Genomic DNA, 24,355 nt, shown 5'->3' with positions numbered 1-24,355 from the left:
ATGGCCTGTGTTGATTTCCCCAAACGAAGATACCCGCTGCATCGAAGGTGGCGGTGGCGCCGATCCCGTGGCCGGCGGAATACTCCTGGCCGCCGAAACTGGAGGAATCTGTTCAGCCGGGCTTTCCTCCAAACTCCGCTGAACGTGTTGGTCGGTACTCCCCGTTGCTGCAGCTGGCGTATGTTGCCCCTGGGTTCGCAATAAAGTCGCTAGATGAGTGACAAGATAATCCATCTTCTTCTCCATTACTGGCAACCTCTGCATCTCTTGTTTCAGCAGATCAAGTTCTTTAGGAAATTGCTGAAACTCAGATCTGGCTTCCTGTAATTCTCGGTGAACCTCCGACTGAATCTCCTCCATCTTCCCTTCTATCGATTCCAATTGCAAATCCTTCTTTGGTGCCATACGGATCGTAGTGCTCAGATACCACTATTGGTAGATAATTCCTGCAATCAAACAGTTCCAGCAAAAAGAAACAACCCAGAATACAACAGAATTGCACAGAATGGTCGAAATGTAATGAAATTGCATTAAGTCTAAATAGGACACTAGGAATTCGAGAGCCTAGCCTCTCCCAAGTTTCTGGTTACACAATCCACACCTTATACACGTCATGTTCTCTCCTTATATTCTAGTTCCCAGCTTGGAATCCTACACCTCCCCTCACCATAATTTCCCTCATATAACTAACTAATCGCTGCCCCTCATCCCAGCTTTGTTCCCATGTTTCCTAGCATAAACAAAAGTTATTGGTGGCCTATCAAAGACTTTTTCATTATTTGTCACCAAATTGGTGTGTTTGCTGTAAAAACAACGGTGAATCAATTACTCATCTTTTCCTAGAGTGCTCTTTCTCCACGACTTTGTGGGGTAAAGTGTTAAACGAGTTCGGGGTATCTTGGTGTATGCCTTCCTCGTGTTCGCAACTGTTCGTGTGTCAACTAGAGGGAGAGAAGAGAATAGCTCGTCTTTGGCAAAGTACCGTGTTGGCAACTTTCTGGGTTATTTGGTTGGAAAGAAATAGCAAGATCTTTGAAGAGTCCTCTTGCTCTGTTGATTCTCTTTGGGATAAAATTAGATTCTGGGTGGCTACCTGGGTATATAGGTTGAAAGGGTTTGATGATGTTTTCTTTTTGGATCTTTGTAGGGAATGGATGTATTTGTGGTCGTACTCTTTCTTGTTCTGGCTTTTTCTAAGGCTTTGTATATGTTTTATTTTTGTTTCCACGGTATTCCTCCGCCAAAAGTGAGGGTTATTATTGATTTTGAGAGGAGGTCTTTCTGACCTCGGACTCTTCTTTTTTAAAAAAAAAGAGCTATTTTCCCTGTTTTGTGCGTTTTGTGCTGAAATTAAGACTTAATTTAATTTTTCAATTAGTACTTTGCGAAGTGATAACGTCAAAGAATATACATCTGCTTTATTTCAATCTTATATGACTCAGAATGGCATATTTCATGAAATTTCCTGTGTTGATACCCCATCCCAAAATGGTGTGGCGGAACGTAAAAATAGACACCTTCTTGAAACTGCACGAGCTCTCTTATTTCAAATGCATGTTCCTAAACCGTTTTGGGCTGATGCAGTTTCCAGTGCATGTTTTCTCATTAATCGAATACCGTCCTCTGTTCTTCAAGGTGAGATATCTTACAAAATTCCTTTTCCACAAAAGTTTTTGTTTCCTGTTGACCCTAAGATATTTGGTAGCACTTGTTTTGTTCGGGATGTTCGCCCGCATGTCACTAAATTAAATCCCAAGTCTTTGAAATGTATTTTCCTTGGTTATTCCCGTCTTCAAAAAGGCTACCGGTGTTATTGTCCCAGTCTTAACAAATATTTGGTCTCCATTGATGTCACTTTCCTCGAAGATACACCTTATTTCCCTTCTCTGCCCGTTCCCACTCATCAGGGGGAGGACGATAATTTGTTGGTCTATTCTATCACATGACTCGGACCTATCACCAATCTCGCAACCTGTTCTTGTGAAGCCTCCTATTCTTTAAGTTTACTCCAGGCGACAACCTCTTGATTCATGTCCTGCACCTGCTCCTTCATCATCAGATCCGGACCCGAGCGATGATCTTCCAATTGCATTACGCAAAGGTAAACGTCAGTGTACTTATCCCATTTCTTCTTTTGTTTCTTATAATAACTTGTCGTCTTCCTCTTGCTCTTTCATTGCTTCCCTTGATTCTATTTCTATTCCTAAGACTGTTCGTGAAGCCATATCTCATCCTGGTTGGCATACTACAATGCTAGAGGAGATGAATACTTTAGATGATAATAGTACTTGGGACTTGGTCGATTTACCTTCAGGGAAACAGGTTGTTGGTTGGAAATGGGTCTTCACGGTTAAGGTCAATCTGGATGGGTCAGTTGCTCGATTGAAAGCTCGTCTTGTCGCCAAGGGCTATGCTCAAACTTATGGAGTAGATTATGTAGAAAAACAACCTAGGCTGAGCTGTAGGCATAACTATAACCCTGATTTATAGGGAACTGATTTCCTAATTTCTCCTAGTTTGACTTTGTGGATACAGCTGAATATTTGTATTAATAGCATAATATTTGTATTAATTAGGAGAGATTTTCTAGGTTCTTATTCTAGGAAAACTCTGACCAGTACGTGTATATATATGTGTGACCAGTACGTGTATATATATGTGTACCAACACAAAAGAAAATATATAGAAGCTTTTCTTTTCAATTCTCAGAAAACTTCATGGTATCATAGCTCTAGGTTTTGTCTTATTTCGATTTTTTTTTCTTTACTCCTTCCTCCTAATCAAGATGGAATTCGAGCAGACATCTTAGGAATCATCTATTCCTAATAGCTCCTCTCGTCAGACAACCAATCCCTCTCTCAATGTCCCAGCAGCCTCACGTCTCACTCCAGCCCCAGAAAATACCCTTGTCCCTTTCACCACCCACAAACTCAATGGCCATAATTATCTTCAATGGTCTCAATCAATGATGATGTTCATCAGTGGGCGAAGCAAGGATGAATACCTCACTGGTACTGCTACAAAACCGGATCCAAGTAGTGCTGAATACAAAGTTTGGAGGGCAAAAAATAACCTAGTCATGTCTTGGTTGATTAGTTCCATGACAATCGAAATAGGAGAAAATTTCTTGTTGTACACCACCGCCAAAGAAATTTGGGAGGCAGTGCGTGAAACTTTTTCAAGCAGTGACAACACGGCTGAACTCTTCTATGTGGAGAGTACTCTCCAAGACCTTCATCAAGGTGAGAATTCTGTGACGGCCTATTTTACCACTTTTATTCGCTATTGGCAGCAGCTGGACCTATTTGAGGCGCACATCTGGAAGTGTCTTGAAGTTCAAAAAGATTGTGGAGACTAAGCGAGTCTTTAAGTTCTTGATGGGACTCGACAAATCTCTTGATGAAGTAAGAGGAAGGATTCTTGGAATGAAGCCGCTGCCAAGTCTACGTGAAGCCTTCTCCGAAGTTTGTAGGGAAGAAAGCCGCAAACGTGTCATGTTGGGGCAGTCCAATTCTGTGGTTCCAGAAACTCCAGCACTTGCAGCCGTCCAAAACACTCAGCATGACTCCAGTGCCCTTGCTGTCCGTAACTCTTGTCATGACAATGACAATCGAACAAGGAAGGGACGTCCTTGGTGCTATCATTGTCGAAAACCTGAGCATCTCAAAGTAACTTGCTGGCAGCTACATGGGAAGCCGCCTAATTGGAAACCTAATTACAATCGCGAAGCAAAAGGGAATGCAGCCTTCAGCGATGCATCACAGTCCGATAACTCTATTCCTTTCTCAAAGGAACAACTAGAGGTTCTCCAACAACTTATACAGGGGGCGAATATCAACACCACACAAGGAGGCAGCGGGAACAATATCCCTAGTACTTCAGCACTTCGTGCCACAACATCCCCGCACTCATCCTGGATCGTAGACTCGGGTGCATTCGATCACATGACAAGTGACCGATCACTTTTTTCAACTTACTCAGCATGTATTAGCCCTCAAACTGTACGTATAGCCAATGGTACTCGCACCAAAGTGGTTGGAATAGGAACCATCCACCTTTCAGATACTCTCATTCTCAAAACTGTGTTGTTGGTGCCGGATCTTGACTGCAATCTTATCTCCGTTAGCAAGCTAAATCATGATCTTAACTGTGAAACTAAATTTCTTGCTGATTCTTGTGTTTTTCAGGACTTGAGCACGGGGAAGATGATTGACAGTGCTGATTTCCGTGCGGGCCTCTACGTTTTTGATAGCATCATGTCCTCGAACAAAGCTGTTGGTTTTCTTAGTCTTAAATCTAGCAGTCATTCCAATAAAGAAAGTGAAATCATGATGTGGCACTTTCGTCTAGGTCATCCCAATTTTATGTACTTAAAACATTTGTTTCCTTCTTTATTTATCAATAAAAATCTGCATTCCTTTCATTGTGAAGTTTGTCAATTGGCAAAACACACTCGAAACACTTATTCACCTCAGCAATATCAACCTAGTCATCCCTTTACTCTTATTCATGGTGATATTTGGGGGCCATTTCGTATCCCTAGTTTAACGGGTGCTTGATGGTTTCTATTGCTGGTTGATGATCACACTAGATTAAGTTGGACATTCCTAATGAAAGAAAAATCAGAAACCAAACACATATTTCAAAACTTTCATGTCATGGTCCAAACCCAATATAAGGCCACCATCCAAATCCTAAAAACAGACAATGCCACAGATTTCTTCAATTCAAGTCTTGGATCATACCTCAAATCCCATGGTATTGTCCAACAAAGTTCATGCGTCGATACACCTCAACAAAATGGTGTCGCTGAACGCAAAAATCGTCATATTCTTGAGGTGGCTCGATCCTTGCTTTTCCAAGCTAGTGCACCTAAAAAATTCTAGGGTGAAGCAATCCTTACTGCAACTTATCTGATAAACCGTCTACCTTCTAGGGTTCTCAAGTTCTGCTCACCTTTGCAGGTATTACAAAGTCTGTTTCCTACCTCGCGGCTTGTGTCGAATATCCCGATTAAACTCTTTGGTTGTACCGCTTTTGTCCATGTTGATTCTCAAAACCGGGGAAAGTTCGATGCTCGTGCTCTTAAGTGCATCTTTCTCGGATATTCAGCCAACCAAAAAGGGTACAAGTGTTACTCTCCCGTCAATCACAAGTTTTACAATACTATGGATGTCACATTCTTCGAAAATATTCCGTAGTACTCCAATCCTGCAATTCAGGGGGAGAATAGTACTAATGAATTGCAGCATTGGGAGTGGGCATCACTTCTTGAGTCAAACCCATCAGTTCCTCGAAATTCGTCTAATTCATCTTCTTTGATGTTTCCCAATACATCGATTCCTTATGTGCATCCACCTTCATCCGAGCAAGATCAGTCCTCTCCCATTATCTACCCAAAGCATCTCCTCCTTCCTGATGATGCTATCAAAGTCTACGGAAGAAGGAAAAATCTTGAACCTGTACCAACTCAGCACTGTCAAGAGGCCTCCCCTAGCCAAGCCGAGCCTGAGAGACAACAAGAAACAGTAGAATCTGGTTCGCAGCTCGACCCTACATTGAATCAGCCTATTGCACTCAGAAAAGGTGTTAGATCATGCATTCAACATCCTCTGTGCAACTGCATCTCATACTCAAATCTGTCAACTAAGTTCCAAGCATTTGTGACTTCCTTGGACAAAATAAGGATTCCTAATTCTGTGTATGAAGCCTTAGAGGTCTCTGAATGGAAGAAGGCAATTCTAGAAGAATACACTGGAGAAGAATGACACATGGGTATTATCTAAGCTGCCACCTGGAAAAAGAACAGTGGGCTTAAGTGGATATTCTCGGTAAAGCAGAAGACAGATGGAAGTGTAGATAGGTACAAAGCTCGTTTAGTGGCTAAAGGATACACTCAATCATATGGGATTGATCATTAGGAGACTTTTGCCCCTGTAGCGAAACTCAATACGGTTCGTGTCTTGTTGTCCATTGCTGCTAACTTGAATTGGCCACTATTTCAACTAGACGTCAAGAATGCCTTTCTGAACAAGGACTTGATCGAAGAAGTCTATATGGATATATCAGCTGGATTCGAGACTAAGGATACACAAGGGAAGGTTTGCAAGCTAAGGAAGGCTTTATATGGACTTAAACAGTCCCCTAGAGCCTGGTTCGATCGATTCACCAAGGTCCTTACGCAGGATGGATATTCTCAAACACAAGCAGACCGCACCCTATTTGTAAAACACTTTACTGATGGAAGAATCACAGTTTTAATTGTATATGTTGATGATATTGTTCTCACAGGGAATCATGAAGGAGAGGTTGGAAGACTCAAGTCTCTCTTGTCAAAAGAGTTTGAGATCAAAAACTTGGGACACTTGAAGTATTTTTTGGGGATGGAGGTGGCACGGAGCAATAAAGGGATTTCAGTTTCTCAGCGCAAGTATGTTCTAGATCTCTTGCAAGAAACAGGCATGAGCGGGTGCAAGCCAGTTGAGACTCCTATGGACCCTAATACCAAGCTGATGCCTTGAACTGATGAGTTGGCGGCTGATAAAGGGCAATACCAACGCTTGGTAGGTAAACTAATATATCTGACTCGCACCCGTTCAGATATAAGCTATGCAATTAGTATGGTGAGTCAATTCCTGGGAAATCCCTCTGTTGATCACCTGAAGGCAATGAATGGTATCTTGATGTATCTAAATAAGGATCCTGGGAAGGGGCTTATGTTCAGAAAGACAATAAATCGAGCACTGGAAGTCTACACGGATGCTGATTGGGCAGGCTCTCCAAGTGACCGAAGATCCACATCCAGATACTGCTCATTAGTTTGGGGAAATTTAGTAACCTGGCATAGCGAAAAGCAAACAGTGGTTGCCCGGAGTAGTGCGGAAGCAGAGTTTCGAGCATTAGCTTTGGGTATTTGTGAAGGAATTTGGCTAAGAAGGTTACTAAATGAACTTAAGATTGGAGTTGCTGATTCTATCAAGATTTTATGTGACAACCAGTCAGCAATCGCTATTGCCAAGAATCCAGTTCATCACGATCGAACTAAGCACGTGGAGATTGATAGGCACTTTATTAGTGAGAAAATTGAAAACAAGTCTGTCACTCTCAGCTATGTTCCTTCAAGGCAACAAGTAGTAGATATACTAACCAAGGCTTTGTTCAGACCTAACCTAATTGAGCTAAGCTCAGCTCTTGGCTTGGAAAACATATATCGCCTAGCTTGAGGGGGGAGTGTAGAAAAACAACCTAGGCTGAGCTGTAGGCATAACTATAACCCTGATTTCTAGGGAACTGATTTCCCTATTTCTCCTAGTTTGACTTTGTGGATACAACTGAATATTTGTATTAATAGCATAATATTTGTATTCATTAGGAGAGATTTTCTAGGTTCTTATTCTAGGAAAACTCTGAGCAGTACGTGTATATATATGTGTATCAACATATAAGAAAATATATAGAAGCTTTTCTTTTCAATTCTCAGAAAACTTCAGATTATTCTGAAACCTTCTCTCCTGTTGCAAAGTTGGCATCTGTTCGGTTGTTTATTTCAATGGCAGCTACTCATCATTGGCCTTTACATCAACTTGATATCAAGAATGCTTTTCTTCATGGTGATCTTCAGGAGGTGTATATGGAGCAACCTCCTGGGTTTGTTGCTCAGGGGGAGTCACGGTGAGTTTGTCATCTTCGAAAATCTTTATATGGTTTGAAACAAAGTTCTCGTGCTTGGTTTGGAAAGTTTAGTCAGGCTATTGAGAAATTTGGTATGATGAAAAGCAAGTCTGATCATTCGGTGTTCTACAAACGATCAGAAGTTGGCATCATTTACAGATTCTGTCACTCTTAGAAGTTTGATTCTTACATTGTTTATGAGAAGTTAGCTGAGTTGGTTTCTCTTCAAACTGTATGATATTTGATGACTTTTGACTTCCATTTCTTCTGACTTTTGATATATCCATTTTTTCATCACTCTCTCAATTTCTTTCTTTTCTTTCCTCTATCGCCGTCGGCATATTTCCGCCGGAAAATTCACCGTTCAGTGACTGGTGATCGGTGTCACTGTTAGGTTTTTCGATTACTTCTGGAGGTGTTTGTACGGGGCACGTAGCTATTGTGCTCTTTGAGACGAAATTGAATAGTTTTGACTATTGAGGATCACTAACCGAAAGTCAGAGGGGAACTACACAGTATTTATGATTACTTTAGCGTGAGCATGAGAGAAAATACGATTTTTTCACATAACCCCACTGGTTATGTGAAGCAAAATATCCATTTCCCCACTGGAATTGGACGTAAAAATGATTTCGTTCTTGTTAATCATAGTAACACCCTTAATCGTTATTGGAGTTTCAAAACAGAGCATAAGGTTTTCATGGTCACTTTGACCAATGATGGAGGGGAAGTTCGATTATGTGAAAGAACAAGGTTGTCTGGATTCGAGATTAGGCTATCTTTAGAAGGCGCAAGGTGGTTGGTTGAAGAGATAAGGCGTTTGTTGTCCTTAAAGGATGTCAAATAGGAAAGGTTTCAAAAGCTCTTTCAGGAACAACAATCAGAGGGTGACAATTGAATGTTTCAGAAACATCAGAGGAGCTTTTCTCAAAGTTTCTTCCTTCATTCATAGTGCTGTTAGATGTGTCATTATCCCGGATGAAGGGTGGGAATCAAGCTGGGTGGAATTGAAAAATTGCCTTCGAGGGTCGATTGGGAGACATGCAGGATTTATACAGATGGAGAAGAATCAAAAAACCAGTCTTTCTAAAAAGTCGTGGGCTTCCGTGGTAGCAGGGAAGGAAGAGAAGGAGGTTGATGATAAGTTTAGGAGCCATGACAGTACAAATTATTTGGGTAAAAAGGGTCATGCTGTGTTAGTGTTCTGTAGCAAAAGCCAGCATCAATGGAAGATGATTTTAGAAGGAATACAGAAAGTTTTAGGAGTCAAGGTGGACTCAACTTTGGTGTCTGATGATAGAATGATTACTTGGTGCCCTAATGAAGAATTACAACAGGAACTAATATGTAGAAGGGAGATTACTATTGCAGGAGACAAGCAGATTTTTATACAACCTTGGAATTGGAAAAATCAGATGGCAAATAGGAAAGTTAGTTGTTTCCAAAAATGGATTGGGATCGAAGGCATCCCTCTAAATATTTGGAACATTCACGTGTTCAAGGTCATTGGGGATCTTTGTGGTGGTTTAATGGCGGTGGACAAAGGCACGTTAGAGATGAGGGATATTTCTTGTGCTCGGCTGAGATTGGTTGGAGATCCCAAGGGATTCATTCCAGGTTCTATTACCCTGCTGTACGAAGGAAGTTTCATAGTTTTAAAGTTGGTTAAATTGGGTGGCTAGCCTTTTCTTCCCAAAGAAGGTGGTCGAAGTTTGTGGGTAAGAAAGGGGGTTGAGGATAGAGGAGAACAGCTTGGGGAAATTAAAAAAGGTTTTCCCAGTTCAGAAAAAGAGTGCTATGCTCAGGAGGCGGCGCTGACATGTCCAGTGGTGATCGGCAATTCGCCGGCGTCAGGGATGGGTCACCTGGAAGAGACAACAGGCATTCAAAACGTAACCGATTTTTTCCCTGATTTTCAGGAACCAGACGTTCGTCCATTGATTGCTGGAAGAAACGGTGCAGTAGTTAAGAAGAAGCTTTTTTCAAATAGGAAAGTATTAAACTCAATTGAGGTGTCAAGAATTTATAATAGAATTAAAAATGATTTGGGTGAGAAAAAAAATAAGGTGATAAGATCGTTTGGACTGCATGGGGGGAGAAACATTTAAGTGACACGTGTGGTGTTTTGTCAGTCTTTAAAAGTGGGGGAAGTTGGGCTAAGCAGCTGTGTTTGGGCTTAGAATTCTGGGCCGTGAGGTTGAGTTTTTTAAAGGATCAAGTGGTTGTGAGGAAAGGAACTGTTTGGGCCGAAAGGTCAGGTGAGGGTTGGGCTTTGATGCTATCAAAAAAAATTTCTAAAGGCCCAAAGGAACTTTCGGAAGTGGACCCAGTAGGAAATCTGAAGCATTTTTTGTCTCCTCAGCTGTCAAATATTCATCCTAAAGGCCCAAAAGAATTTTCTAAAGTAACCGTTTTTTACTGGACCGATTTCTCTATTCCAGAGAAGAAAATTTCTAATTCTGTCCTTGTTAAGGACTTAGAGGAAGTTCCCTCTGCATCTTCACAGGCACGCAATATTTTGGTGTATGAACGTAGGAAAAAAACTTCGGGAATGTTAAAGCACTTTAAGGGATGTGAGGAGGAGGATAAAGGGGCAGAGATTGGATGGCTTGATACAGAGAGTTTTCAAGAAGCAGCTATTGATAAGGGCCTGGAGTTTGGGGGATCTTTCCTTGATGATGCAAGCTTGGATGGTGGAAATTCAGATGTGGATGAGGAAGATTTGATTGAGGAGGGAGATCAATTTTCTGTGGACACTATTGAATACATACGCAGTTTGTGGGAAGATAAGGAAGGATTGGAAAATTTTCCCATCTTTGAAAATATGGATTCTAAGAGTGGGAAGGAAAGAAAGTTAAGCCGAGAGAAAATGAACGGTCCTTCTAATCTTTCTGAGGAAGATGTTAAGTGTGAGAAAAAGGGAGGTTCCCAAGAGGTCCTTAGTGATTCTTTTGAGGGCACTCTAAAAGCGATGGGAGTGGAATTAGTGTCAAAAAGTTTGGAAGTTGATGATAAGCCGAAGCAGGATTCGACTGATGTCAGGAAAAGAAGAGAATTGAAGAAATTGGCCTTTAATATAAATTATGGAGGACGAAGTAATAAAAAGTGGGGTTGTGGTATGTCTAAATGAGGATTCTTTCGTGGAATGTTCGAGGTAGTGGTGCTTTCGAAAAAAAGAGGGCTATAAAAGAGACGGTGTGTAAAATTAATCCAGATATTCTTGTTCTTCAGGAGGTGAAAAGAAGTCAAGTGGATAGGCGCTTTGTTGGTAGTATTTGGTGTTCTAGATTCAGAGCTTGGGCACTTTTACTGTCTGTTGGGAGATTAGGTGGGGTTCTGGTAGTGTGGGACACTAGATGTGTCAAGGTTTTGGATTCTTTAGTGGGTAATTTCTCCGTTTCCATTCTGGTTCAAGCAGAGGGCAATCCTCCTTGGTGGTTTTCAGGGATTTACGGTCCAGCGCGCTATGGTAATAGGGATGAGTTTTGGGATGAGATCGCAGGCTTAAGGGTTATTTGTGGGGATTCATGGTGTTTGAGGGGTGATTTTAATGTAGTCCGTCGGGTGGAAGAAAAGGTTAACAACACTTCCAATACGAGGAGCATGAAAATTTTCAATGAGTTAATTACAGAGCTCAAGTTGGTGGATCCAAGACTCAACAATGGGAAATTTACTTGGTCGAATTTCAGGAAGCGTCCTATTTGTTGTCGGCTTGACAGATTTCTTTTGGGTAGAAATTGGTCCACGCTCTTTCCTTTCATCAGACAAGAGGTGTGTGTGCGGGTGGTTTCGGATCATTGCCCGGTGATATTGGATACTAACCCCCCTCTTTGGGGTCCCGGACCTTTCAGATTCGATAATATTTGGCTGGAGCATAAGGAGTTTGGCTCAAATTTCTTTAAATGGTGGCATGGTTCGTCAATGAGAAGTGGGTCAGGGAAAAATTTTATGTTAAAATTGAGAGAAGTGCAACGGAGGGTTCAGTTGTGGAGCAAAAGGATCTATGGTAATAGGAAGTGGGAAAAGCAGGCACTAGAAAGGCGTATTTCAGAGTTGGATAGGATGGAGGAATTTGGTAACTGGGATGATTCTCTTTTAGCTGATAGAAGTAAAGTTAAGAGGGAGTGGCAGAATTTGGTTCTAGAAGAGGAGAGAGGCAATTGGTTGAAGCTCAAGTGCCAATGGGCCAAAGATGGGGATTATAATTCCAGACTTTTCCATATAATTCCAGACTTTTCCATAGTATCCTCAGTGCTCGTAAATCAAAGAATTTCATTTCTAGAATTGAGAGATTGGACGGGAGTATATTAATCGGGGACAGTGAGATTGCCGGCGAGATTGTCAGGTTTTTTTCTAATTTATATTCGGCGGGAGTGCGTCATTGGAATGGAATTCGGGGTTTAGAGTGGAGAAGAATTCCTGGCGCCCTAAGTTCATTTATTGAGAGGCCGTTTGAGGAGGAGGAGATCAAACAAGCTGTTTTTGATTGTTCTGGAGATAAGGCACCAGGGCCTGATGGGTTTTCTCTGGCTGTGTTTCATTCAAATTGGGATGTAATTAAGGATGATTTAGTGGAGGTTTTTAAGGAGTTCCAAGCCGACGGTTCTATTCCGATGGGTTCCAACGATACTTACTTATGTCTTATTCCAAAAAAACTCAATAGTTGTCGCGTGAATGATTTTAGGCCAATTAGCCTTGTCACGAGTGTGTATAAGATTATTTCAAAAGTTTTAGCCAATAGACTGAAAGGGGTGCTGTCAGAGACTATTTCAGAAACCCAGGGTGCGTTTGTAGAAGGTAGACAGATTTTAGATTCTGTTCTAGTGGCTAATGAAGCAGTGGAAGAATATCGGAGTAAAGGGAAGAGGGGTTGGGTGTTCAAGATAGATTTTGAAAAAGCTTATGATTGTGTAGAGTGGGATTTTTTGGATTTTGTCCTTGAACAAAAAGGTTTCGGTGATCTTTGGCGAAAGTGGATGAGGGGCTATCTCACTTCTGTCTCTTTTTCAATATTTGTGAATGGTAAGCCTTGGGGTAAATTTGGGGCCTCTCGTGGGCTTCGTCAAGGGGACCCTTTATCTCCTTTTCTGTTCACCATTGTGGCGGATGTTATTAGTAGTTTGGTGGACAAAGCAAAGGCAAATTCAGTTATTGAAGGATTTAGGGTGGGCAGGGACAAGGTTGAGGTGAGTCATCTGCAATTTGCTGATGATACAGTACTCTTTTTAAATAACGAGGTGTCACTTCAGGCTCTTCTAGATATTATCAAGGCCTTTTCGGCCATTTCAGGTTTGCAAATCAATTTGCAAAAGTGTGAATTGTTAGGGCTTAATGTGGAGGAGGAGGTTGTGATTTCTCGTGCTTCATGTATTGGGTGTGAGGTTGGAAAATGGCCTATGAGGTATTAAGGTCTTCCTTTGGGAGGCAATCCGAGACTTAAGTCTTTTTGGGAGCCAGTTGTGGATAAGTGTGCAAATCGGTTAGCTGGGTGGAAGAGTGCCTTTCTTTCTAGAGGGGGTCGACTGACTTTGATTCAATCAGTATTATCATCTTTACCGGTGTATTATTTGTTGCTGTTCAGGGCTCCGAAAAATATTTTGAAGAGTTTGGAAAGGCTGATGAGCGATTTCTTTTGGGATGGGGCAGATAACAAGGGGTCAGAGCATCTGGTAGCTTGGAAAGATGTTTGTAAACCCATTTTTCAGGGTGGTCTTGGAATAGGCCATTTAGAAGAAAGAAACAAAGCCTTTCTTCTTAAATGGTTATGGAGATTCCTTTTGGAGCGTAATTCACTTTGGCACAAAGTGGTGGTGAGTCGTTATGGCCGGGCAGAAAATTTGTGGGACACAAGGTTGATGGGGAGATTTACTGTGAGGGGCCCGTGGAAGGACATCTCTTCTCTTTATGGCGAATACTTGGGGATGGTTCACTTTAAAGTGGGGTGCGGAGATTTGGTGAGGTTTTGGGAGGACGTTTGGATTGAAGGGCAAGCATTGAAGGAAAGGTTTTCGGATTTGGCCATCATTTCTCAAGCTAAGAACATTCCAATTTTCGAGTTGAGTGTTTCTAAGGACGGGGGAGAAGGGGTGGATTGGGATTTTCGTTTTAGAAGGCCTCTTTTCGATAGGGAAGTAACTTATTTGATTGAGCTACTAAGGGTTTTGGAGTTTGTTAAGTTACCGTCTATCTTGGACGATAGGAGGGTTTGGGAGGCCGATCCCGGCGAGTTGTTTTCTTGCAAGTCCGCTTTTCAGAAGCTAATTTGTAATGATGTCCGGGCTGATGTGTTGTGGGCAAGGATCTTGTGGAAAAGCCAAGTTCCTTCTAAAATAAAGGTTTTCAGCTGGTTATTGTGTTTGGAGAAACTTAGTGTTAATGATGTTCTACAGCGTCGCCGTCCGTACCTTAGTCTCTCTCCTAGTTGGTGTGTTTGTTGTAAAAAGGCGGCTGAATCTGTATCTCACCTATTTTTGTTTTGCGAGTTGGCCCAGTCAATTTGGTCAAAGGTGTGGGGTGAATTTGGGGTGAGTTGGTCCCATCCTTCTTCTTGCTCCCAGTTGTTATGCGCTGGTTTATTGGGGAATAAACGTTTGAATAAGCTGTGGAGGGCCACAATTTTAGCTACTTTTTGGGCAATTTGGTTAGAACGGAATAGCAGAATTTTTGACGAAAAGTCTAGCCTTCCTTTAATCATTTGGGAAAGAATTAAATTCTGGGTGGCTACTTGGGTGTATCGCACAAAGGGTTTTGAGGGTTTATCCTTTTTGGATCTCTCTAGAGAGTGGAAGAGTTTTTTGGTAGTGTAGTCTGGGCTGTAGTGGGTGTCCCTTTGTCCTTGTATTATTTTCTTATGGATGTATTTGTGGTCCTAATCTTTCTTGTTCAGGCTTTTTCTAAGGCTTTGTATATGTCGTATTTTTGTTTCCACGGTATTCCTCCGCCAAAAGTGAGGGTTATTATTGATTTTGAGAGGAGGTCTTCCTGACCTCTGTCTCTTCTTTTCAAAAAAAAAAAAAAAAAGAAGTTGGCATCATTTTTTTAGTTGTATATGTGGATGACATTGTTATTACCGGAAATGATACTAGCGGAATCTCTTCTCTTAAATCTTTCCTTCATACTCAATTTCACACGAAAGATTTAGGGGTGTTAAAAGTATTTCTTAGGAGTTGAGGTCACTCAAAGTAAACAAGGTGTCTTTCTATCTCAAAGAAAGTATGTCCTTGACTTATTGACTGAAACAGGAAAATTAGGGGCAAAACCCTGTGGTGCTCCAATGACTCCAAATCTGCACCTTAGAGGAGATGGGGAACCATTTGAAGACCCTGAAAAGTATCGAAGGTTGGTTGGGAAGTTGAACTATCTTACTGTGACTCGTCCAGATATTGCCTACTCAGTTAGTGTTGTAAGTCAGTTTATGTCATCCCTAACAATTGATCATTGGGCAGCGTTAGAGCAGATTTTGTGTTACTTGAAAGGAGCACCAGGACGAGGTATTGTGTATGCGAATCACGGACACACTCATATTAAGTGTTTCTCAGATGTAGATTGGGCAGGTTCCAAAGTAGATAGAAGATCCACTTCAGGTTATTGTATTTTTGTTGGAGGGAATCTGGTCTCATGGAAGAGTAAAAAACAAATCGTTGTGTCACGATCTAGTGCAGAGTCAGAATATCGAGCTATGGCACAGTCTGTGTGTGAGATAGTGTGGATATATCAACTATTGACTGAAGTAGGACTTAAAACTTCAGTACCTGCAAAATTGTGGTGTGATAACTAAGCTGCTCTTCATATTGCAACTAATCCTGAGTTTCATGAACGGATGAAGCACATTGAAATTGATTATTATTTTGATCGTGAGATAATTCAACAAGGCTTGATTTTTATAGGATATGTGAAGACGGGAGAACAACTAGGGGACATTTTTTCAAAAGCTTTAAATGGGGTTCAGGTTGACTATTTTTGTAACAAGCTGGGCATGATTAACATTTGTGCTCCAGCTTGAGGGGGAGTGTTATAGTGTGAATATTAGCTGTGTAATAGTGTGCATATTAGCTGTTTATTAGTTGACAATTAAGATTAATTAGTTGATTTAGTTTCCTAGAATAACTTCTGTAGTTGTGTATAAATAGATGTTATATTTTCAATACAATAGACAATTCTCTTCACATATCATGACACTTATGTTAAACAAACTTATTGTTTTTGTAGTTTTCTCTCTAAATGAAAAAGGTTTAGCAACTTATCCCAGTCATGCCTCAGTTGTGAGAGTTCGTCATTTTATCCCAACTTAGATGCTTGACAGCAACTCTTTTGACATTTTAAAAACATCCCAAAATAATTGATGCTCTAAACAAGTTGTATAAAGTTACTCATCATGTTTTATCTTTTTCTTTTTGGCTTTTACGGATGAGTACGTGACTGGCAGATAACCATAAGCATGCAAGTGTTAATAATTTTGTTGGAAAGTATCTTCTCCTCTTATAGCATACACATAAATCTCTCTTTTTTCGTCTATTTTTTGTTGGGAAGTATATCGCTGTGGCTCTATATTTTGGAAATTGTGTTTGCTTAGGAGATCATGATGTTTCTTGTGTTAAACAAATTTATTGTTTTTGTAGTTTTCTCTCTAAATGAAAAAGGTTTTGCAACTTATCCCAGTCATGCCTTCAGTTGTGAGAGTTCGTCATTTTATCCCAACTTAGATGCTTGACAACAACTCTTTTTGACATTTTAAAAACATTCCAAAATAATTGATGCTCTAAACAAGTTGTATAAAGTTACTCATCATGTTTTATCATTTGCTTTTTGGCTTTTACGGATGAGTACGTGACTGGCAGATAACCATAAGCACCACCCACCACTCAGAAATATGTGTAATTTGATACTGTTTACCTTGTATTCTTCAGGTTTATATTGTACTTTTCAGCATTGTGTGATGATGCAAAACAAGGGAAAAATATTTTACGTTCAGCTATGAATGCCCTTCTCAAGATCCCAGTTTCTGAAGTTGCTGAAAGGAGTTCTGAAGATCAAAATCAAGATGCAGAAGTAAAACCCACTTTGCTTTGGAGCGCAATGTATATTCAGGAGTTGACTACGGTGTGCTTCTCATTCTTCTCATATTGTTAATGTACACTTCCCTACAATTCTCAATTTTGGTTTCATGTTCAACTGTTACAAAACTTTTTGTAATTTCCCAGGGTCATTTTGATCATATCAGCTCCACACCCATGCCAGATGGAAATCTTGACTACAATGATTTATTAGATGCAACTGTGAAGGTATTGTGTTTTGAAGGACCTGTGCCAATTCTTAGTTACATCCCTATAGATTCTCTTGAACCACTGTTTGGTAATTCATGGATTTGGAATGTTTTGTTTTGATAATAGCTTTTTGAAAAGATGTATCCTTGTGAAGAATTTTTCCCCGAGGTTGTGTCGTCGCCTGATAGTATCGATGATGAAGATGACCTTGGTCCTCCAGAGAACTAATCTTATACATGAGGAATTCCTTTGCTGGCCTTTGCAAGTATGTCGTTTGCTTGTGGATGTTCTACACTACACGTTGAGGTCTCAAGTGCAGCTGTTTGTATATTAAGAACTTTCGATTAGCACAGAATCAGTACTGCACTGACTATACAAAGAAGGTAGGCTAACAAAAGAGACGGGGCGAGTGTTGATTTTTGTAGTAAAAGTTATCTCACATATGTTTGAATTGAAGATGTAAAAAAAAAAAAAAAAGCCACTCTTAACATTTATTGCAGGAATTCTCCTATAGAAAACAGCAGATAAGGAAATTGATTGGACGAGGGTCGAGGATTGAGAAGATATTTAATTAAGGAGGGTGAAGATGGTGCGGTAGTGATGTGGCTATTGAAATTAACCGAACTTAGGGAAGCTGATGAAAGAAAAAAAATAGTAATTAAATTAGTATTATTTTTATTTAATTTATAAAAATCGTAGTTGGAATAAATAATATTTTTATTTTAATTTATGGCCGATTATGTAGTACCTCAGTTAATTTTGAGATTTGAGACACCTCAATAAGTTTTAAGCCATTGGATTAAAATGTAAGGTCAGTTTTTGGTATCTAATGTGTCCTAGTTGTCCACTTGGAAGTAGTTTTTGTAGCATTTAAGTAAATATATATATTATTTATTTATCAACAATGATTAAAATAATCTTTAAATTTGGTAAAGAAAGGAATCGTATCGTCCATAATTGAACAAAGTCAAGGAAGACAAAAGGGAGAGGGGGAGTTGGGTTGGGTCTGCGAAGAAGGTCTAATACTTAATTGTGAGGGACTCTAATTTTATCAAACTCCATTCCTATTAGCTCAAGCAGGTACAGAGGAAAAATCTCTTACAATGGTTATGGTTGTACATTTTCAACCTCTCTCGAAACCGTACGCGCCAAGCAACGGACTTTATTATCTGAACTGAACCAATGAATGGTAAGGGAGTATTAATAAATTGTTAGTTTTATTTTTGTAATTGACCACTATCTTCATATCATATGTGGTCCCAACTTATGCTAACTATTCACATGAAACTCCAACACGGCTTGCCTATGCACAGATCCTTCATGATTTTTCTTCAAAAATTTCATTCAAGCAAAACATGAGTGATCTTTATATAGTTCTTTTCTTCTTCTTCTTCTTCTTGTCTTTATGATGAGTTACCTGAGAGATATGCTTAATTTATGCTCATTGAAACGCCACACAAACATAACACCAATTACATATTTACAAGTAAAATATTATTTTATATAAACCATAATCATTCTTAGATGCAGATATATGATATTCAGATTTTATTCTCTTCAGAGCGGCTATGAAGAAGAACCATCACTTGCAAGAGCACGATGAAGAAGAACTATGAGTGACCAGATTATGCATCAAAGTAATAATCAAATTCTAAAATTTTCAGAAGAAAGTAAAAATTGATTATAAACCCAAGAAACAAGGTTTTGTTCTCCATGTCTCTTTGTCTTTTGTCTGGTAATGCTCCAACAAGACACCAAAGCTACAAGTTTCTGATTCTTAATGCAGACCTGCCTCCAATTCTTATCAAACTTTTTGAAACTAACGAATACATATATCTTCAAACTAAGTACATTCTATTAAAAAAAACAAAATTTACAAAATTACTCTTTAAATTTAATTTTAAAATGAAAATACTATTTTTCTCTCATCAAAAGTACATATTTCTGGTTAAGAAATAAATCGTAGGAAGTTGTATATTTAAAATTCACCAGCCTCTACACTAAAATTATCTCAAACCTCAAAAGTGAGGTGAGGGATATCATACATTTTGTACAAGTTAAAGATACTCTTTCGAAAGGGAAATTTCACTATTTGTGCATAATAGCGTGTCTAATTACTAAATGATACCAATGCTATTCAATTTTTCAAATTTATGCTAAACTTTCACCAAGTACCAAAAATTCCCCTCTCATTTTTTCCCACCCAAAATTTCCCCCCCACAAACTCTCTCACACTCTCTCTATCTCTCTGTTGCTCTCAATCCCCGAAAAGCCAAACTGAAAGCCAAACCCCAAAAAGCAAAACCCAGAATCGATCTCACCTTCTCTCTTTCTCTTCTCTGACATCGGCCACCCAGAACCCGTCAAACTTGTCGAACCAACGGCAGCAACAAAGCTCGAAATCCACGTCGTCGAACCCGTCAATCGAACCCATATTCCCATTAAGGTAAATTCTTGAACCCTCGTGATGATTATTGTTGTTTTGTCCATTTGAATCTGGTGGTGTGGAATGGGTAAGGCAGTTCTTAGGGCTGAGTTTTTCTCTGGTTTTTCCAATAGGGCTCGATGGGTTCGATGCAACTTTGATATGAGCTCGATGGGATGAAACATTAGCCTAACATTCGGTTAGATTAGAGCTTAATAGAGTTTGATAGGGATCGATAGAAGTTTGAGATAAGCTCGATAGGTTCCAAAGATGTATTCTCAATGGGGTATGGTTAGGCTCGATAAGCTCAATAGTTACTCGATATTAAGCTCGATGGGTAGGTGGTTAGACTCGATAGGAAGATCGATGGGGTCTACGGTTAGGAGCTCGATATTAGCTCGACAGGAAACTAATTGGTTAGGCTCGATAAGCTCAATAGTTGCTCGATATAAGCTCGATTTTTCTTATTAAGGTAGATCAGAATTTTTTGTATACGTTAGCTCGATATGAGATCGATAGTGATTCGATAGTAGTACTCGATAAGCTCGATATCAGCTCGATAGAGCTCGACAGAAGCTCGATAACCATGTTTATTATAGATGCTTGATGATTTTTTTTATAATTTTTTCCAGATTTTGTTTGACATTTTGTTTTCTTACCAAATTTTTTTTCATGTGTTGTTGCAAATGCCTAAGTTGCTTGTTCTGTTTAGTGATCACTTTCTTGGTCGAGTCACATATCGGTGGAGTAGCACTTTAAATCACATTAATACTAGGTTTGTGGACCTCGGGCTGATAGAATGGGCTAAGGAATCCCCTTTCAAGCAGTTCTTTTTGGCTTCGGAGTTTAATTTCTCCAGAGTTTTGGTGCATCAACTGCTTTTGAGGAAAATTGCCAATAACAACGAAGATGAGATGCATTTCTTCTTGGGGTTCAAAGTCTTGTAGATTCCGCATGGGAGAGTTTGCCCTGGTGACAGGGTTGAATTTCAGTACCTTCCCGTCACTAGAAGAGTTGGAAGAGTGTAATCTCAACGACCGCTTGATAAAGCATATTTCAATGATCTCACTGGTGGACCATGCTTTCAAGACTTGTACTGTTGTGGAAGGTGTGTACAAGCTTGGTCTATGTTTGTTGCTTGATGGGGTTTTTAATGCCATAGAGGGCAAGTGCATACATGGCGAGATATTCTGAAAATGGTTGAGGAGGTAGACTACTTCTTCAGCTATCCATGAGGAAAGTACTCTTATGGGAGGCTATTGCAGTCTTGTAAGAAGGACATGGTGAAGCAAAATGCCAACTATGACAACAAGAAGGATGCCAAGGTGCAGAAAAAGTCCAAGTACAGTATGTATGGTTATGCCCCGACCTTACAGTATTGGGCATATGAGGCTATCCAGCAGCTTGCGATGGAGTTTGTTGTGAGCTCGGGAAATATGGTCCCGAGGATGCTTAGTTGGTCACATCGGAGGAACAAGGATTTCACGAAGTCTGTCATCTCACCGATGTTATCGAAGAAGAATGTAAGTTATATTTGATTGACATTAAACAAATTTTTTTTTATCTATATGCTTATCTTTTATGATTATTTGAGTTAACCAAATATTTTATGTTGTTTGCAGTTGATCATCCTTCCGATGTTGAAGCCTCGACCAACAAAAAAAGACTATTATTTATCATCGACAGATGGAGATCTTCCCCTTTATCCTGGGCTTGGCCAGGATCCCGGAGAGGCTGATGAGGAGGAGGATGCGACTTTTGAGAAACTCGTCGATATAGTTTCTTAGGCAGCTGAGGCAGCCGAGCTATTTGATGATGCTGTCCCGGAGAAGGAGGAGGTTACAGGTCTCACCCCTCCTGTTTTCCCAGTTACAGCCCCAGCCCCAACCCCAGCACCAGCCCCGGAGCTCACCGAGTTGATCGAGCGGTTGGACAGAGTCAAGGGACGACAGGAGACCCTCCTGAAGAATCAGTCAGTAATCCTGGACGTAGTCAGTCAGATCCTAAAGTTTATTAAGGAGAAACCGAGGGGCTGCAAGGAAGATTCAGACTCAGAGTCACTGGATATTCCTTTGGACTATGTTGATGATCCAACCACGCCTCCTACCATCATTGTGACACCTGATGCTGCGACTCCGGGAGTCGTTATTGTCAACCCTGAGGATGTTGCTGGGGTTCGATTTCAGAGGACTAGACACCAAAGACGCAAGCCAAATTGGTTTGAGGACTACATCGATCCCACGAGGAAAAGACCTCGCACTAATGCAGTTGCACCAGAAGAGGAGGCTACACAGAAGGCTACACAGGTGCTGGACCCTCTCAAGAAGCCAGATCGCAAACAGTATAGGAAAGTGTCCATGTGGTTGCTTAGAGATATCCCCAACAAGACCCCGAGGGATGTAAAGACTGGGAATCACGGTCCAACGTGGTTTCTGACGTGGAAGACACCCTAGTCATGGCTTAATGATGGGGTAAGCCATTTATACCTAATGTTAAGAAATTATGTTTTGTTTTCAATTTTACAAGTTCTGTTTTCATTGACTCGATATGAGCTCGATGAGAGCTCAATAGGAGCTTAATTGGGGGTTACCTGAATCGATATGGCTCGATAGTGGCCCGATGGGGTGTTAAACTAGGGTTGTTGTTTAATGTTTGAGATTAACTTGATGTGAGCTCGATGGAGATCAATAGTAGATCGATAAGGGTGTTGTAGGGCTGTTGTTTACTGTCTGAGAATAGCTCTATATAAGCTTGATGGGGCTTGATAGTAGATTGATAGGGGTGTTAAACTAGGACTGTTGTTTACTGTCTGAGAATAGCTCGATGGGGCTCGATATGGACTTGATGAGCTCGATGTTTAGTTCGATATAAGCTTGATAGTGCTCGATTATAACTCAATTTATTCGTTTATGCACTATTTTTTAGCCATTTATGATGGTCTTTGCTAACTTTTTATATCGTACTCTCTTTGTAGCATATTGATGCAGCAGAACACATGCTTCGTATGCGTCGCAAGTATTTTCCCAACATATATCGCCAGAATGCTGTTGTCATGAACATTTATTTCTCACAAGTGATACCTGCCCGATATGATTAGTACACGAAAACTGCCGACAAAACAAAGTACACGTGGGATTCTGACGTTATGTCCATGTTGATCGGCATCAAGCAGAAGTTTCTGGCTTCTTGGAAAGGAGTTAAGGATGTATATTGGTGCCAGAACTATGAATAACAACATTGGTTTGACATTGAGGCTTCTATTTCTAGTTGGACTCTCACTATTTATGATTCAGACAACTCGATGATTAGTGACGCAAAAATGGAGGAAATTATGAATCCATGGTGCTTTTTGCATCCTTCTCTGTTGATGCAGAGTAAACTGTTCATTGATAGCTTGATGTTGAAGATTCCTGCAGCAGGAAAGAGGTCGCATCAGTTCACATAGCGTTGCAAACAGAAACACGAGCTCACTCAGTCAAAGAGAAGGTAACAAACACCATCTTCATACTATATTTGTTTCTAAGTAAAGTTGTAGTATTTTACACTTAATGTTTACATTTTTTTATAGTGGGGATTGTGGTGTGTATGTTGTCAAGCATATTGAGCATCTCATAGCCGACCTTCCATTGGAAACCAACTATGATGAAAATATAGAGGTGTTCAGGAACAAGTGGACCACAGACTTGTGGTATCAAAATTTGTTACCTTGATGATTGTATATTTACAGGGTATTTACATGTTCAGTTTTTTAGTTTTTGTTCACTTTTTTTTGTAACTTTCAGTTCCCTGTATTGTTATATCGAACATTATTGAACTAATATCGAACTACTATCAAGCTTTAATCGAGGAATATCATTTTCATATCCATTATCTAGTTGTTATCAAACTATATCGAACCATTATCGAACTAATATCGAGCTAAGATTTGAAGTCAGTTTAGAAGCTAGCAACTCTATTATTGAGTTCATATCGAGTTAACATCGAGTTCATTTTGAGCTACAATCAAGCTCATTGATTTTACATCAAGCTTAACATAAATTTTAAGAAAAATAAAAGAAAAAAGAAGGGAAAACAAGCTAGGTTATTAATACAACAAGTCCAAATGGGAAAAAAAAAGTTTATAGCCTAGCTTTGCATGTAGCCCTGTTGTGGCCAAGACCACCACACATACTTCACTTGCGCTCTTTGCGAATGATTTCTCCATTTGATGGAGTGCGGTTTGTCTTCCTTCTTCCCACCTTTTTCTTCTTCAGCCGACCAACTGGTTGTTTTTCAACGGGAACCCCAACATGCATTTTCTCTATGTTCTTGGGAACTTCCTAATCATCCTCATTGTCAGTTGGGTAAATTGTTTCTTTGTGAGACTCCCTTCACATCTCAGTAGTGTAATATGGAGAACACAGTGAGTAAATGTTGACACCCCGCAAGATGGCCGCAGCCACACCATGAACATAATGGTAACTGTAATGCCCTAAAATTTCCTAATAAGGGTTAGGACCTTGATTAGGAGGCCGGGAGGGCCATAATTGATTTATTATGCTATTGAATGATTATATGCATGTTTATGAGAATTATATTATTATATGATGATAAATGCATGCATATGGGTCCACATTCAATTATAAGAGCATTTTGGTAATTTGGCCCATTGAGGGCGTAATTGTGTATTTTCCATGCATGTGGGTGAATTATAAATAATACCACATTATATGTGGATTTGTTCGAGTCATTCGGCATCAGACGATCATGGAATGCAAGTTTTCGGTCTGGTCATAACGGGGTTAATTCCGGGGCTCGAGGTGAGTCTCGGGGTGATTTGAGGATTATAACATTGCCGGGAATTAAAGGGTAATGGGATATGATTTATTGGCATTTGAGAATAACGGGAATTGGAGGGTGTTAATTATGATTAACGAGATAGGTGGGAAAAGATGATTTTTCCCTTGGTGGCTGTTAAGGCTTTTATTTAGGCATGAGGGCATTTAGGTCTTTTCAC

At 40.1% G+C, this 24,355-nt stretch overlaps 1 protein-coding gene across 2 annotated transcripts in view; it reads left to right on the top strand.

Moving 5' to 3' along the window:
• Nucleotides 1–17,773, top strand: part of LOC133803119 (rab escort protein 1) — a 33,577-nt gene extending 15,804 nt beyond the window's left edge. Inside the window, exons 7-10 of one of the 2 annotated variants that reach the window (XR_009877806.1) lie at nt 16,578–16,770; nt 16,872–16,952; nt 17,061–17,317; nt 17,435–17,773. Coding sequence is in view for 1 of the 2 variants with exons in the window: in XM_062241064.1 (XP_062097048.1) it covers nt 16,578–16,770; nt 16,872–16,952; nt 17,061–17,162 (376 nt within the window). In the remaining variant the exon portion in view is untranslated. Of the gene's footprint in view, nt 1–16,577; nt 16,771–16,871; nt 16,953–17,060 lie in introns of both variants that reach the window. The other variant, XM_062241064.1, reaches the window with a different exon arrangement.
• Nucleotides 17,774–24,355: the final 6,582 nt, after the last annotated feature.

The sequence above is a fragment of the Humulus lupulus genome, chromosome X, assembly GCF_963169125.1.
Source record: "Humulus lupulus chromosome X, drHumLupu1.1, whole genome shotgun sequence".
NCBI classification, from domain to species: domain Eukaryota; kingdom Viridiplantae; phylum Streptophyta; class Magnoliopsida; order Rosales; family Cannabaceae; genus Humulus; species Humulus lupulus.
Note: the sequence above shows the minus strand (reverse complement) of the source record. Positions and strands in the feature narration are given on the sequence as shown.